Source organism: Gadus chalcogrammus, chromosome 15 (assembly GCF_026213295.1).
Source record: "Gadus chalcogrammus isolate NIFS_2021 chromosome 15, NIFS_Gcha_1.0, whole genome shotgun sequence".
NCBI lineage: Eukaryota > Metazoa > Chordata > Actinopteri > Gadiformes > Gadidae > Gadus > Gadus chalcogrammus.
Window position 1 is genome coordinate 17,847,313 of NC_079426.1, and position 17,577 is coordinate 17,864,889.

At 43.0% G+C, this 17,577-nt stretch overlaps 1 protein-coding gene across 2 annotated transcripts in view; it reads left to right on the forward strand.

The window, feature by feature from the left end:
• The window catches only part of ccser2a (coiled-coil serine-rich protein 2a), a 48,356-nt gene that overhangs the window by 14,419 nt on the left and 16,360 nt on the right, over nt 1-17,577 (forward strand). For both annotated transcript variants that reach the window (XM_056610049.1, XM_056610047.1), the window contains exons 2-5: nt 304-1,775; nt 1,967-2,178; nt 10,788-10,887; nt 16,149-16,260. In XM_056610049.1, the coding sequence (XP_056466024.1) occupies nt 347-1,775; nt 1,967-2,178; nt 10,788-10,887; nt 16,149-16,260 (1,853 nt within the window). In that variant the 5' untranslated portion in view covers nt 304-346. The remainder of the gene's footprint in view (nt 1-303; nt 1,776-1,966; nt 2,179-10,787; nt 10,888-16,148; nt 16,261-17,577) is intronic.

A 17,577-nucleotide genomic window follows, 5' to 3' on the forward strand; every position in this document is an offset into this window, starting at 1 on the left:
CCCCCCCCCCCCCCCCCCCTGGCTTGAAGGTAGGTTTGCTGGTAGATCTCGGGAGGTTGGCTACTTGAAAAGTAGATCTTGGGTCAAAAAAGGTTGGGCACCCCTGAGTTAAGGTTTACTGTTATTCTTGAATATTGGCTTCTAGCAATGGTGGGGATAAAAAAGTGTCCATTTTTATTCAAATGGCTTTAAGAACATTGCACCTTCATTCTAAAAAACGTTTGATTACCCAATAAGTCTTAATACTTCTCCTAATACGTCTTAATACTTCTCCCTCTTTTCTGTCCCTCCTTTACTCCACAGTTCTGTATGATTCAAGGCCCATACATGCCATTAGCGGCGTCTAATGGAAGAAAAGCCATTTGTTGGAATAGCCATGGTATCCAGACTGCCCAAGTTTGGTGGCCGCTCCTCCGCAGGTGGTGCAAGCTCCCTCCCCAATGGCTCCCCACAATCCACCCTCCCCAGCCAGGACACCAAAACCACAACTACAGCGACACACATGAATGGACTGGTCCGCAAACCTTCTTTTTCTCTGAAGTGGAGAAGAGAGGCTTGCAGCAGTCCCAGCCCGGCTCTGCCCCCCACCTCCCCCACTAGTCCTGAGGACGTGAAACCACAGGAAGTCAAGCCTCAGACTCCGCTCCTATTGCGCAAAGAGGGGAAAAATGCTACCCCTGGAACACCCACAATCCGGAGATCTGGCTCTTCATTGCTGTCTGTCTCGAGCCCAAAGGCCATCCCAAAGCAGACCTCTAAGACGCCAAGTACTAAGCTGGCGCAGAGCCCCCTCGGAGCTCCCAAAGCCAACCACAATGGATGCAACTCCCCCCTTCGCCCACGGCCCATGTCTGGTCTTGCGCTTCCAAAGGGGACCTCCAGCCTCCATTTCAGCGGCTCCCAGGACAGCCTCTCCCTGTCCAGTGACAGTATTAAGAACATGTCCATGGACAACATGGTCCGCTCGCACAGCTTCACCCACTTCAAACAGATCCCCTCACCCACCAACCAGCCCATGACCCGATCCTTCTCCTTCAACCGCGCTGTGGAGCTGGCCAAGCCCCTGGCCAACACTACTCTCCGACCCCCCCAGGCCAGCTTCCTTAAACCCCCACAGCTGTGCAATACTAGGGTGGGCCTCGGAGGGAGCATTGGAGGTCTAGGAGGTGGAGGACTTCAGTACAGCAGAGCGTCTGCGACGGCCACCTCCGTCTCCTCCCTCTCCAATAACACCGCCTCTACGCCCACTACACCCACTGCCCTGAAGAAGCCTCTCCTTCCCAGCTGCATGACAGCCAAGCCACTGGGGGGTAGCAATGGGGGTTATGTTGGCTGCAAGCTGGCCCGGCCTCGGCAGACCAAGCTGCAGAAGTCCCTTTTCATGGGTTGTGTGAAGGGCGACGCCAGGCCGGTGACTGCTCCTGGATGCCCTGGTGGGAAATCAGGCAAAGAGGGAGAAGATCAGGACACAGGCGAGATCATTAAAGCAGACTTGCACATTGATGGTGATTACTCTGTTGGCAAAGGGGGAGGAGGAGGAAGTCAACTAAGTAATGGTACTGTAGCAGGGGAGGCCCTGGAGGACATGTCACTGTCTTCTGCCTCCTCTGTGGAACGAGGGGACACCAGTGAAGAGTTTCTGGAGGATGTTGACAGTGGGGCGGATACGTTCAGTGATGGGGATACGGCTGATACCAAGACTGACAGTAGCACCCAGCTGCGCCTTCGGAGCTTCCTCAATGAGACCATGGAGTGGAGCAACCTCGACGCAGCAGGTACCATTCTGGAGTATAAGGACATGCTTTATATATATTTTTCTAAGATTATATTTGTTATATGTAGTTCTTAACGAGGCACAGGTCTGTCTGTCCGTCTGTCCGTCTGTCCGTGTGTCTGGGTTTGAATGTGTGCATGCCATGTTTTCGTATTGGTATCCACGGTGGTCCTGCCTTTGTCAACCCTTCAGGTGGTAAAGAGGACGTAGCCCTGCAGGACTCAAAGTGCAGCCCGTTGGTGTCCCCAGAGCGAGGTGACCTCCTTCAGGGATCCTCGCTGGAGCTGTCGCCCTCCAACAGCTCTGGAGGTACCTACATGTGGGACGAGGAGGGTCTGGAGCCCCTTGGCGGCGCAGGGATCCACCCCTGTGACAGCTACGACGACTCTGAACTCAACAGCTTGGTGAGAACACATTTAAAGATAGCCTTTTGATGCACAAGGCCAATGTTGTGGGCGTTAGGATTGTAAACTGAACAAGGAGCACAGACATAAGTCTTGCGTCTGAGTTTTCTTCGTGCTGATTTGCATCTGCAGTCCCTGGCCAGTAAACAACCACATACCATTTTTGAATTTTTATTTTTGGATTTATTTGAAATACTTTTTCGTGAAGGATATAGAGTATTGCATCACTTGCATCAATAGGAGCACTAAGAGCACTAGCAGCAGTGGGCAACCACACAATGCAGCGCCTGGGGACCAACTCCAGGGCTACTGCCTAGTACCAAGGTCAAGTGCACCGGCAGGAGTATTAATCTGGATGACATTATTTTTTTTTTATTACTTTTACTTTCTAAACCATTGAAGTGACAGCACAGCAAAGCACTTTAATCCAAATGCAATGCAACAATTGCATGGGATTTGACATTTTGACTCTTTCACTCTCGATGTTTCATATCTCATAGTACATAAATCATTGGCTATTTCTCAATGGCAGCTGAATGTGTCCATATATAGACTGAACATTTCAGCTTACACTGATAAATGATAGGGTCAGGATGGATAACTATAGTGTTCAGTTAATGTTCTCATTGTCCGTTGAAACGAAGGAGGGCTATCAGTATCACTCCTGCCAAAGTATCTCAGAGATAAGTATTGGCTGCTGCCCCAATCCAACCCTCTTTTGTGACAAATTAGACATTTTGGAGCTTTAGATCAATGGGCTAGCCGGGGTGGGCTTGGTGGAGGGGAGCCAAAAGCCTCTTCAGGACCAATACAGTTCAAAAGCGGGACAACTACCAGAGCCTTTACATCTTTATTGCCACGGTGATTGGGAGATTGCTAAATCAGAGTAACATTGCACTATGTTTATTCCCACATCAAACTTTTTACAGAAAATCAGCACATTCAAGCAGAAGGCAGTTATATTGTGTTCACTGTTTTGTTTTATTTATAAGTGTGTATAACATTTACTGAATAGCCTGTTATTGCTCTTTTATTGGTCTGGCTGTTACTACTCTATGGTGGACTTTGTTTTGTAGATAGCTTACTGTACAGCCACTTGGCCTACAGCTCCAGAGCCTACTTTCTCGACCAGCAAATCAATTCCCCTTCAGGCAGATTCCTCTGCCTCTAACTAATTAGGGATTAAATGGGTTGAACCTGGGTTGAGAAGGGCTGCAACGAGCCCCAGACCTCAGACCAAGGTCCCCGTTCCAGACAAGTTTTCATCAAGGAATTCAATTCTGAACCAAGGCTGTGTGTCAATCATCTGTATTCCCCATACATAGCACCTGATATCAAGAATGCACACATATCTTAATAGGATTAAGTTATGAAAGTATAACCAGCTTTGCAGGGCTCAAAAATCAAAAGTTATTCTAGTGACACTTGCTTTTCATTTGGTGGAACCCTAACAAATTGGGACCTTTCTCCACCACTTTGTTGCAATATTGGCATGTCCTTCGTCACGTACCATCTATCAGTGTACCTTCATTTGCAAGATTAACTTGGTTGAAATAAGTTGTAAAAAGGTTTTTGATGCATAGATGGTTTCTTTCTTACCTCTGGTGCCTAGACATCTACGCACAAACCAACTCTTTCTGCTTTTCCTCCTATGTTAAGAATCTCTACCTAAAAAGTCAAACAGTCTGGTAATTAGGTAATATACTCCACTTCCGATTATTTCTCCTTTTCTATCGGGAGCTGTCATCCAGAATAGTGTGACTGTGTTATTTCTTTGCACGCTCTTATCTTGAATAGAACTAGTGCTGTGGTGCAATTTTATTTAAACTTTGTACAGTGCACTAGCTATTCTTTTAGCCGTGTTTGTTAACTTAAGTCTGCGTGTCTCCAATAAGAGTACTCATACCTGCGCTGCATACTGCGGCTATCTTACTTCCAGCACCGCTCAAAAGCTTTATTACCACCCATCATATTAAACATAGAACACGACTAAAATCAAATCAAAATCTTAGCTTTTTGAAGTGTTATTCTAATAAAAATACTGAAAAAGAACGACGTTGGATCTGATGTTGGCTTTGCGACAGCCGTGTTTTGAAATTCTACATGGTTCACCAGGAGCATGATGGTGCAGCGACACTATAACATCGTACTGGGAGAACCATAATATATATATCGTTTTTTTGACAGACATCGATGCAACGGGAAAAAATAACCTTGCATCGAAATGATAAATGGTCGCAAAAGCATCAGTTTTGGTCGCAGCCTGGAGCTCTGCTATGGAGAGTTCATTTTGGTACTGTTCAGCAATCATAAAAGCATTCTGGAAATAGAAATTGAGAAAGATGACTTTGCATTAATGCAAGCGTGTTCATGACAGTGGGTGTAGGGTGAGGCATGTTGGTAATTTACAAAATTATTTATGCTAACTAATCATTGGTGTGGGCAAAATAGAAAGATGCAGTCATGTTTCATGAATCCGCAGATGTGTTTCACACTGTATTTCGTTTATAGGACCATCGTGTGGCTTAATGGAGCCTTTATGATGGCATATGTAAACATATTTTACATTTTAATTAACGAGCACGATGGTACTCCTGGACACCTATATAGTAGCAGATACACTTTAATTCCTCCATATCGTTATCTTTATGCTATGTCACTGCTCCTCGGCTCCATGCTATTTGAAGATATTGTTTTGCATATATTTATGAACTGTGCAATTAACTTGCAGGTTCCAAACAGGGACGATCAAGGGAGATAAACAAAGAGAGAGGATGTGATAAAGAAAAGAAAGTACGAAAAGCAATTGACTTAGTGAATCATTTCTGTAGGGAGTCTGCCTTGGAGAGATCTTACTCTTATTTGATTGGGGCAATGGCAGCCATTTCATTCGAAGAATTAATCTTTCTTCGCTTTACTTTTCAGGCTTGTCTTCCTGCTCCTTTTCTCTTTCCACCTGACTTACTTTCATTAGCGAACATTTTAACAAAGTCTCCCTTGCCCTAGCGCCAGAAAGAAATCACATAGTCTTTCAAAGGGGATATTATATGTATACTTCAACCTCCTTCTGTTGCCTAGATGCCGGCTCTCAAGCTAATTGGGGGGAGCGGGGGGTTCAACTATACTTACTAAACTACTTTGGTGGTTTTTATTTGTGGCTTCGATTTAATTCTGCGGAGGGGTTGTGGGTTAAACCTCTAGGTAGCACTCGTCTCAAATAGTAAAGAATAATTAGAAAAAGTAGCCATGCCAAATCCGTTATAGTGGCAATGAGGGAAACCCCATGGACAATTACAAACAACCTGATGCTTTTGTTTTAATCGTCAGACACAGAGATCTTCTTTTAGTGGCCCATGCAAAGAGACAGCCCGGATGAAGACAAATAGCATTGTTGTTTTTGTGTGTTATGTTTAACCGTAACTTGACATTTCCTGTTGTTTTCCTGTTTGGTACAGGACAGCAAAGCAGATGAAATATTCAGACACAACTGCAAGGGATGGGTTTAAATAAGCTGTAGTGACCAGCGGCCATGTGGGGGCACTGTGTCTCCTTCTGTGTGTGTGAGCAAGAGTGAACACACACTGCATAGGTCCATTAGTCGGACTGTCTTTACATATATCATAGAATCAAAGTCTGGGCAGGCAGAACCCATCACGCTGATCCGCCCAGAAGCTGAACGTGCATGGTGATGTGAATTATGGAGCCAATGGCTACATCCTGCAATGCCGCCTCAGATATAGCTTAATGATGATGTATAAGTCATCTATAAACATCAAAACGATTCAGAGAAATATGTCTACATTGGTCGATACAGGATACAGAACATAATGCATTGGTGCTTATCAAGCAGCTTCAGCCAATATTTCTGCTACTGTGTGCTGTTAAAGTATAGTGGCTTTTTCTTGGTTTGAATATCTGGTGACTTGTTTTATTTATATTATATTATATAATATCATATATGCTATATTATTTTATAGGTTATTTATATTTGTTGTATTTGATAACTTTACAATCAAAACCATTTATTTTCTTCAGAAAAATACTAATTATTCATAAAATAATTTGGTTCAGTTGGGAGCCCTTTGGGAATGAACATATACTCCATTAACTCTGTGTGGCTAATTCATTTATTTATTTATTATTTTTAGTTCCCTTGAAAACATCACTTAATTTTCCCATAAACAGGACCTACAGTACACATAAAAGTGCAACGTGTAAGATTTGAAAGCCAAATGAGTCCTCTATACTCCAAACAAGGGGGCCACCTATTACCAGGAACATGTTGTGTCCATCCCTAACCATTCTCCCTGGTCTGAACCGCATATCAACAAACAGCAAACATATTAACACTGTCACTAATGGTATACAATTAGCTACCTTTAAAAGCTATCGCTACATAGCAAACGCTGCTTCTATTTGATCTTGCCTCTCGGCAGCCCTTCTTCATCATTCTCTCACGTTGGACAGGGCAGACTGGACTCTGCTGTGACGGGGACCTCTTGAGGTAAGAAGTGGTATTACGAGATGGTGCATACAGCAGCTTGCTGGGCTAGCTTCTAACTTATGTAAATAACTGCAACATAAGACAGAAGCCCTTCTACATTACCCGAAAAACTGTTCTTTCTTCCCATTCTGTTGATCATCTAAGTTGAATTTTTGTAAACTTTAAACCGTCATACACTTAGGTCGTTGTTAACCTAGGTTATGGTTCACTTTATTCCTGTAGAGCTCTGGAGAAGGCTGACAGACAGACAGACAGACAGACAGACAGACAGACAGACAGACAGACAGACAGACAGACAGACAGACAGACAGACAGACAGACAGACAGGAGCAATTTCTGAAATTACAGGTTAAAGTTTAATGACCACCACTTCCAAGTTTCCAACAACAACCCCAAACTGTAATTTCAGTATTTCCAGGCAATGCTTTTACAGAGAAAGTATCAATTTCACTTAATTGTGTGTCTTTATTTTATTATTTTTTGTTAATGCACGTCCACAATTTGGATCATCCACTCTCCTGAATAGCATGCCATTTCTAGTGAGACCCAAATAAGTCAACCAAGTATGATTAGGGTGTAACGAGAATGATGTCCCTGACCTGTGATTAATATGACGTGTCAGGGCGTACTGTCATACAAGACAATGTTTGTTCACTTTGTACAAATTGTACGTGGTCTGCTTTTTCTTTGCTCAAAATAGGCTGTGACTTACTCAGTTAAATAAACAGCATTCATTTCCTTACCATCCCACTACTAAGTGCCGCACTAAATTCCAAATAACTTTTCTTGCAGATTCTTGAAGATTAATATTCATCTCACACATTGCAAAATGGACTACAATATTCACGTCAAATTGATTATGACAATTTAGTATTTTTTTTGGGGGGGGTTCAAAAGCATGACGTGAGTCGAGTCGGGTAATAGGATTGCAAAGAAATGTGCCAGTCATTGGTGTGCAGAGGACACATGGTCCATCAAATTGCCGGTAACACCGCAGATACGGATAATCAAGACATTTAATATGGGTTCTCAATGTCATGGCAAAGATAATTTCACAACTGCCTTACCCTTTTCGCCAACTTTAGCGCAGCACTTCACCTTAAAAAGCCATGCTAGCTATAAACAGACACAGATCATGTCCTTAAATTGTCTAATTGGATCCAGGGTGTTTTAAGAATTTGTCAAGTACCACAACGACACAATTAACACAAAAATAGGCATGACCTTCAGAAAGTAGTGAAGATCCCTAGTCAAACTATCACATTTCAGATGATAACCGATGCTCAGGGAAATCATACTCGGCTCTATGGAAACAAGAGGAATAAAGAGATAAACCTTTGAAAAAGACTGCGTGACAGAATTAGCTAAACACATTAAACAGAAAAAAACATTGTGTGTCTTGCAAAGAATAGCCCGGAGATAGACGCAAGGTAGGATACAAAAGCTGGAGGTGCAATTCAGTTTCCCTTTGTCAGGTTCAAATCTTTTTATATACTTCTCAGCAGAACACAGACTCAAGTGTGTCTGGTTCATTCGAGGGTAAATTGTCAACAATTGGAAAACTGATAACAAAGACTGGGAAGATTTCCAAGCAATTTCCATCAGCATTTGGTCCCGTTTAGTCGAAGTTTTGACGGAAGCCGGGTCCTGATTATACTGTGTACCATGACGCAAACTCCAGGAATAACCTTTCCCTGTCGGTTTGGACTTTGGACGCCTTGCACAGGGCTGGCTTCCGACTGTCAGTTGGTTCTCATCTGGTTTATTTTGTAGATGCCATCTTTCTGTGACAGACTGTGATACAATGTACAGAGCTGAAATCACTGTTCTCCCATGCAAGTTTTAACAAAACTCCCGTTCAGTCATCGCAACTTGATATTGCTTCTTGTCAATTCATACGAATGTTCAACAAAGTTCAGTGTTGTCTTCGATAATGAGGTAGAGAAGCCTTGCTATGGTGCTCTTTATCTTTGTCTGCATGATACAGATAGTGGCATCACAGAGGTTTACCGAAAATAGACCGATCACTTATATTATACATGCAGACATCTCTCATAACCTTTCAATTAAAAGGGTTAGAAAAAAAAGTTGTATATAAATTTTGACCTGAGGCATGGGGATCCTAACTTGGCCTAATTTTATGTATAGTAAATCTTATAGTAGTGTATAGTATCTAGAGTGTATGGATATAGTATTGTCTTGAGTCGAGTGTACTCATTTGTCAAGAGGTTAAAAGAAGAAATAAGAAAAACAAGGCAACAACAGCAAAGATATTGATCGCTGACAAATTAACGATCCCTTTTAAAAGACAGCTTTTCACCACATTGCAGAAAGGAGGGAAGAGGGCCTAAACCTTACTACCAGAACATACTCAAGAGATAAGAGGGCTTGTTGGATTGAATAGGGCTTGTTTGATTCAATTAAGGACGAGTACAAACCCCTTTTTGACACACACTTTGATTTGAAGAAGTACCCATAACAATTATTTATTCTTTCTTATTTCTTTGTCCTAGTCCGATGTTAGCATTTGGAGTGTCATCATCATCCAGTTACCATGAAAAACACAGTTTGTTCAATCTGGACTTATTTGGTGGATGGCGCTTTTCAGGGCCCCCCTCCAATTCATTATCATTTTCTGCTGAAGCACGAAATTGCCTGGGAAAATAATACCTTCAACTATTGATTTGTGGTCACCTGGCCATTGGGTACAGTTAAATGGTTCACCAAGAGTCAGCACAGTGTACACATCCACTAAATAATACATATTTGGTTGCCGAATGCTCTTAATCTCAGAAGATACTGCAGAGGTATTCTAACCAGTTGAATCATTATACAAGCAGCTCATCAGATGGTGATCAGCTGTTCATACCGATGTGCTTTATCAACACCACAGATGCTGGCCCCTCTTAACCTTCCTTTTAATTTTCACACTGCTGTCAACTACTGTTTTAAAATCCAACAATAACAACCTGTATAGACAGACGTTGATGAATGCATGACATGTTTCCTTTGTCGTTTTTTGTTTCAAACCTTATCTATAACTCTATAACTGTATCTATCGGGTCTCTTCCTGAACCTTGTTTAGCACTTTGTGACAATAGCTCTGGAAAGGTGAAATAAACAACTGTTCAATGCTGTAATCCATTTGGATGGTATGCCGGTACGTGCAAGTTGTATGTTGCAAATCTCCCAGCTTTCTTGCGGCATTTCACTGAGGCACGCCCCCTTTTGGTCGTAGTATCTCGTCGTTTTGGAAGTAGAGCGAGTTCAGTGAGGCCGAACGTACTACTTTTACACACTTGATTACATTGCTGCTTTATGCCGGTCACACATTTATGAATTGCACAGTCTTGCTGTGCATGCAGTGTAAAGTTGTGTTTGTTTTCGAGCCGGTTAGCTAAAGAGGCTAATGTAGCCAACAATAACAATGACTATCCAATGAGAAACGGGAAATATACTACGACCAAAAGGGGACGTTCCTCCGCAAATACCGCAAGAAAGCTCGGAGATTTGCAATTTACGACTTGCACGTACCAGTGTACAATCCAAAACGATTACAGCGTTACTTTCTTACTTACTTCCATCCTTCCTGTGGGGGACTGTGTATGGATGATGGCTGGTTTAAGCAGCTTCACCTGGAGGAGTCTGATTAGACTCTGGGGCTGGGTGAGGCTGCACACCTGTTGCTCGTTGAGTAATCAGTTTGCAAAGGTTAAACCAGATTTCATCACACCCATTCAGGGAGATCTCCTGCATACATGTATCAAAATCGGCAAACTATACAATAAACCAACTCCAACAACACTATTCTCAGTTGTTTGTCTTAAGGTGCCCAGTTTAATTCACCTAGGTGGAGTGGGGCATGAACCTTGCTATAATTACTTATGTCACATAATTTTCTTTTTAACTTCTATTTCTTCTATTTTACATAAAATATTGTTTGTGCAGAACACGTAATTTGAGAGACATAACTAGTATCATGGGAGTGAAAGATAAAACATCAAACTCATAAAAAACGATTAATGCTAAATTCTTGAATAATCCAAAGCATGAATAGCCTGTATCAGGTGGATATAATATGGTTATTTTTGTGTTTGTGCCCCAGGCTATTTTGAACCACCTGGAGCCCCTGTCCATCGAAGACCTGGACGATGATGACCTGATGCTGGAGCTAGACCTACCAGAAGATGTTCTGCTGCACCAAGGTCAGCACACACACGCACAGACACTTGTACACACTCAGACACTTGTACACACTCAGACACTTGTACACACACACACACACACACACACACACACACACACACACACACACACACACACACACACACACACACACACACACACACACACACACACACACACACACACACACACACACACACACACACACACACACACACAAAATCACACACAACCTTACATTCTTACACATACATATTCACTCACACACATATCACACTCAGCACACATAAATACATACTCACACATTTATACACATACGCACACATGCAAATACTCACACACCTGCACACAATTAAAGCACAAACACAATTATATATATATGATACATAAATGATTTATTCTTACACAGATTTAAATATTTGAGGTTATACTGTGGCCAAGGCAAACGGTTGAATCTGATTGGCTGGGGGTTGCCTGTTTTTCTTGCATAATCAGATACCTCCAGCAATGCTGTTTGATCAAAAATTGTAAATTAATGCAGTAGCAAGGTTCAAGCATTTTATTACTCCCGATAGCATGCATTGGCATATAATCAAGCTCAAATAAATGGAATTTCTTGCCTAGGGTGGAACTTTGCGTCTGTAATATCCATTAAAATCTTTAATGAACACCTTACTGCTTATTATTCACTACTACTCATTTTATATTTTGCTGCCTCTGATGAGTTATTGCATTATAACACCATCACGCCCCTGGTTACCAACGGAGCCAATGCACTCCCATACTGAGAAATGATGCTACTCAACAATCTCTCTCTCTGCCTCTCCCAAACACACACACACACACACACACACACACACACACACACACACACACACACACACACACACACACACACACACACACACACACACACACACACACACAATGTTTTAGTTTAAACATTATATGGAAAAGCACATAAAATGTTTTACGTTGAGCATGAACATTTTAATTTGACACGTTTTAATTTGACGAGCAACGTCTATATTGAAGTTTCAATAAACACTTGATAATGCTACAGTGTGGTTGAAACACTAGTTTTCCTTATCTCAACACTCCACAGTGTAGAGGCAAACAGGACCAAGCTCTGTCATCAGCTGGATGCAGTTCCCCCTGCAGAAAGCTGGGCACAGTACATCGTTACCACACAACAAAGTAATGAATGCTGGGGATAATGCTGTTGTGTATGGTGCTATGTAGGCATGCATGTTCTATATTATTGGAGGGATAGGGATGAAGAGAAAGATTGACAGGGAGAGAGAGAGAGAGAGAGAGACAGGTTGGGTGGGAGTTTACAGACATTTTTCCATCCATCATTTTGGTGAAATTACAGCTGGAATTTGTTTTGAGTTTTCACTTATCAATTGAAAAATGCTACTTTTGCAACTACTGTTGTGTATCAGCTGGTTTGGTATTCATTATAACACCCGCACAAAGGCACACATGCACACACATACACACTCTGTCTGTGTATCTGTCTCCCACAATGCACACACATTGGAGGGCAAACTGCATGTGGATGACGTTATTTGTTGGTCTGACATCTTTTTTGTAAACAATCAAATCTTTGTTTCTCTAGTGTATTTGAGGGAATGATGTAAGAGGGTGGAGAGTGAGAGAGAGAGGGTTAGGAAAAGAGACAGAGAGCACAAGAGAAAGTGTGACGGAGTGAATGGAATGTTCCCTCCCATGGAATGTGAGTCAGGGCCAGTATCCCTCCCTCCTCCTGTTGGGAAGAGGTCATATTTATAGCAGTGTGTCATAGTCGGGGGTCGTCACCATGGGAGGGACAGAGTTGGCGTGGTTGGTGACAGGGACTGAGAGAGAGAGACATAGACATGCAGAGAGAGACACACAGAGGAGTGTCAAATAGTTGGACAGATACAGTGACTGAGAAAGAGACAGAGATGGCACAGAGTTGGACAGATACAGTGACTGAGAAAGAGACATGGTGCTGCAGAGAGAGACAGAGATGGCAGAGAGTTGGAGAGATACAGTGACGGAGCGAGAGATATACAAATGCAGAGAGAGAGTCAGAGTTGGACAGATACAGTGACTGAGCAAGAGACATGGAGATGCAGAGGGAGAGACAAGGAGATGCAGAGAGAGGGGCAGGGATGGCACAGAGTTGGAAAGTTAGGGGTTGTTCATACTTTCTCCGTCCGTCGACGGATCTCATTGACTTTGCATGGGGCGCTCGCGAAATGGATCGTGGGTCCGTCCGTCCATTCGGCTCTGTGGCCTGCGTCAAAAAGTTGAGAAATATTCAACTTTTCAGGCAGCGCCAGATCCGTCAGCCAATCCGATCGCGGTTATGCAAATACACTCGCGTTTCCTGGATCCAATTGAAATAAAAAGCTAGAAGAAGCAGGAAAATCCGTCCGTTATATTTTTTTAAAGAAATGTGGAATAATAGGAAAATATTTTTTGTCACCTGTTGTTTGTGTCATATTTTGTATTTATATCCACTCATCGGCTTTGTTGCGGGAGGTGATTTGATTGGCTGCAGTATGCGTCTACAGAGACTAGTCCCCTATACGTCAGACACGCCCTCGGTCATCCGCCTACGGACGCATGTAGTGTGAACAAGGTGTGACTTTTTTTACAGTGACTGAGAGAGAGACAAAGACATGCAGAGAGAGACACAGACAGGTACCACAGAGTTGTACAGATACAGTGACTGAGAAAGAGACATGGAGATGCAGAGAGAGAGACAGAGATGCAAAGAGAGAGAAAGAGAGGGACAGAGTTGGACAGATACATTGGCAGAGAGTGAGGAGACGTAGAGATACAGAGAGAGAGAGGTGCCACAGAGTTAGATACTGTGACTGAGAGGCAGAGAGACATAAAGAGAAAGAGATGGCGCAGAGTTGGTCGGATACAGAGAGAGGGAGAGAGAGGGGGAGAGAGGGAGATATGCAACACAGTCCTGTCAGGCTCTATTTTACAGGCTATAAAATAGGAGGGAGGGGCCTCTTTACTTTGCTCCCTCCCTTCTTTCCTATGGACCGCTGATCGCTGCACACAGGCAAGAAGACGGGGAGGAGAAATGGGAGGAATGCCATAAATGGTTGGTCAGAAGAAGATGGATGGGAAGGGGTGCCTCTTGCAGTATTTTTCACCCAGCTGCCAGGTCCTGTGACTGGGCACAGTGCTGGGGTCTTTTCCCTGCCATGGCTCAGCTGTCTTAACTTCCTTTTTTGGCCACAGACCCTGTCACTAACTCAGCCCCCTCTTCTCTCACTTTCTTTCTTTCTTTCTTTCTTTCTTTCTTTCTTTCTTTCTTTCTTTCTTTCTTTCTTTCTTTCTTTCTTTCTTTCTTTCTTTCTTTCTTTCTTTCTTTCTTTCTTTCTTTCTTTCTTTCGCTCTCTCGCTCTCTCGCTCTCTCGCTCTCTCGCTCTGTCTCTCGCTCTCTCTCTCTCCCCCCCTCCACAGGCTCATAGTTTCCTCTCTGAATGTAGTTACCCAGAGTTTCTCTCTCTCTCTCTCTCTCTCTCTCTCTCTCTCTCTCTCTCTCTCTCTCTCTCTCTCTCTCCGACTCTCTGTCTCTGTCTAGCACCACAGAGCCCCTGCTCATAGTTTCCCCTCTCTGAAAGTAGACACCCAGAGAGTTTCGCTCTCTCTCCCCTCAACCACAGACTGCTAGTTTCCTCTCTCTGAATGCAGTTACCAGAGTTTTCTTCTCACTATCTCTCTCTCACAAACACACAAACAGACACACACACGCACACACACACACACACACATACACACACACACACACACACACACACACATACAAAAACAAGTGCTGTCAACAAAGCCGGATCTTTAACCGTTCCCCAGCTGACACGACAGGGAGTCAACTAGCTCTCCATCTCCATTTTGATTTCTGGTCCCATTTGTTTTTGAGTTGTTTGAGGGGAATCAGCACGTTTTGTTTGTCCTCCGGAGAGAGACATGTAAAGAGTTCTCGGACTGTAACAGGCGACTTTCGGAAAGGCGGTCTATGCAATGTGACCACTCTACGGGGGTAAGGCGTTTATTGAACTGCCACTGCTGAATCTCTTTTAGCTTTGATTTGTGCTGTTTTCACCCACCCCCCTAGACTTCCTCTCTCCCCTGTCTGAAACCCTTGCATTCCTAGCTCTAGTAAGAGTCGTAAAAGTGTGCCTGGAATGTAAAAAATCAGTGATTTCATTGCGGGTCTTGCTGTGTTACTTAGAAATCTTACCGGCAGCCGCGGGTCATATCACATTCAAGGCTTTGAACGTTGTCATCCTACTGTTTTCCCTCTTCCTCCTTGGGAATCAAAACACTTTGATTCCCAAGGAGTTTGTTTCTCTGTGTGTATGTGTATTTATCTTGACATATCCCTTTGAAAGCGGCATATCCTATTTTTTGCAAAAGGCTAGAGCATGCTGTCAATTAAAATCTGTATGCAAACACAACGTAAGAGGGAGAAACAACCGTGCATTGTATCTCCACCCTACACACACACACAATCTATTTAGCCCACGGGCAAAGCCAGGTCCCCCTGATCTCCCATCACACTGTTGACCTCCTCCTTTTGAACATGTATTGCATTTCTATGAGCGTTCTCTGGCCTTACCTGCATGATGAGCACTTCAACAATGCGCAAAGTTGTACTGTTATCAGGCAGGTAGCGGGGTCGTTTGGTTTACATGTTCAGAGCTCAGGGCATGCCTTCCCCCTGTGCCTCGCACCCCGTCTCACTCTTTCTCCCATCTCATTATGCCTTTCCCCTCTTTGCCTATATTACAGGGTTTAGTATATAGTGGTCATATAGGATGATGACTATAAATATTAAAACACAGGCGTGCGTCCTATTTGATCAATATCCCCCAGGTTCAAAACCTCTGCAGAACATGTGTGTATGCAAGTTGTGTTCCATATAGTGCATGTATTTTTTTCATTTTCATTGAACGGGGTAGGGTGTTAGAATATTAGATGGTAATGACAAAAACGCGCAAGAACAGACTTCCATCCTATGTGATTGATCCCTCGTGGTAAAAAGCTGTAAATGTCAAGAATGCCCAAAACCAAAAAGGAATTTGCCAGTTGAAACAAATCTCCCGAACTCTGGACATATTGTGTGTGCCAGATCAGTTGTATTCTCATGTATTATCATTAATATACATGTTATTTTCTTTCCCTCTCATCCTTGTTTCCGCCCTTATCGTGAAGGGGGCAATGTGTTGTAGCGTAACGCTGGGTCATTTGTCCTCTCCCCACGCAGACTCTGACAGGATGTCCACCGGTGGGGGTTCAGAGAGGGCTGGGCGCCAGGGCCGCTGGCGGCGGAAGCAGCATCGCTGGAACGGACCTGACCACTTCCACAATGACAACAGGTTAAATACATGCAACCGGCTTGATACATGCAACAGGCTAGATACATGCAACAGGCTAGATACATGCAACAGGCTGGTTACATGCAACAAGATGGACACATAGAACAGGTTAGATACATGCAACCGGCTTGATACATGCAACAGGCTAGATACATGCAACAGGCTGGTTACATGCAACAAGATGGACACATACAACAGGTTAGATACATGCAACAGGTTAAATACATGCAACAGGATGGACACATACAACAGGTTAATAATAATAATAATAAATGAAATTTATATAGCGCTTAATATGGTACTCTAAGACGCTTTAACATGCAACAGGTTAGATACATGCAACAGGTTAGATACATGCAACAGGTTAGATACATGCAACAGATTAGATACATGCAACAGGTTAAAAACATACAACAGTTTAAAAACATGCAACAGGCTAGATACTAGCAACAGGCTGGTTACATGCAACAAGATGGGCACATACAACAGGTTAGATACAAGCAACAGGTTAAATACATGCAACAGGCTGGATACACAAAACAGGTTAAATACATACCACAGGTTAGATGCATGCAACATGTAGATGTGTACAACATGCAGATATATACAACATGTAGATGCATTTCATACAACAGTTTAGATGCACAAAACATGTTTTATCAGGGGTAGGACGTCAACCATGCTAGAAGTTCTAGACGCCATAGTTGAAGCCGTTCAGCATCCATTACTGTAACAGCAGTCGACTTCTTCTGCCATCAAGGTTTGAATAATAATGAATGCATCAATGAGGTTTTTGCCTAAACCGTTGTGACACAGGGACATGGGCTGGTGAGCTGAGGACATTAGCATAGTGAATGCGTCAGGTTGCCCCGCTGAACAAACATATTGTTTCATGTCAAGTGTTTTGCTCTGGCTCACTGGACACCGATATGTGTTGCATTCGGTTGCCATGGTTTTGTACATAAGAATAACAAAACATGATGTATGCCTCTTGCACTCCAATTACCAGGGCTAAAGATAAACACTCACTGTTCAGCCTTATTGTTAAATCAGGGCCTCCATGTGCTATTGTCGGAGATAATAACATAATTGTTATGTTGCCTTGATGTGAATGAGTCTGTTACCTTGAGCATCAAGGCTTCAGGCACAGCCGTCAGTAAACTATTAAACTGTAGAATGCAAAAATATAACCTATTTTTGAAGCACTCGGCCATTGCCTTGTCATAATGTTGCCTCTTTTCATGTGGAATTATGCAAATGTTATGTAGATATATATTTAAAAACATGACGTCTAGACTACAAGAATTTTCCTATTTT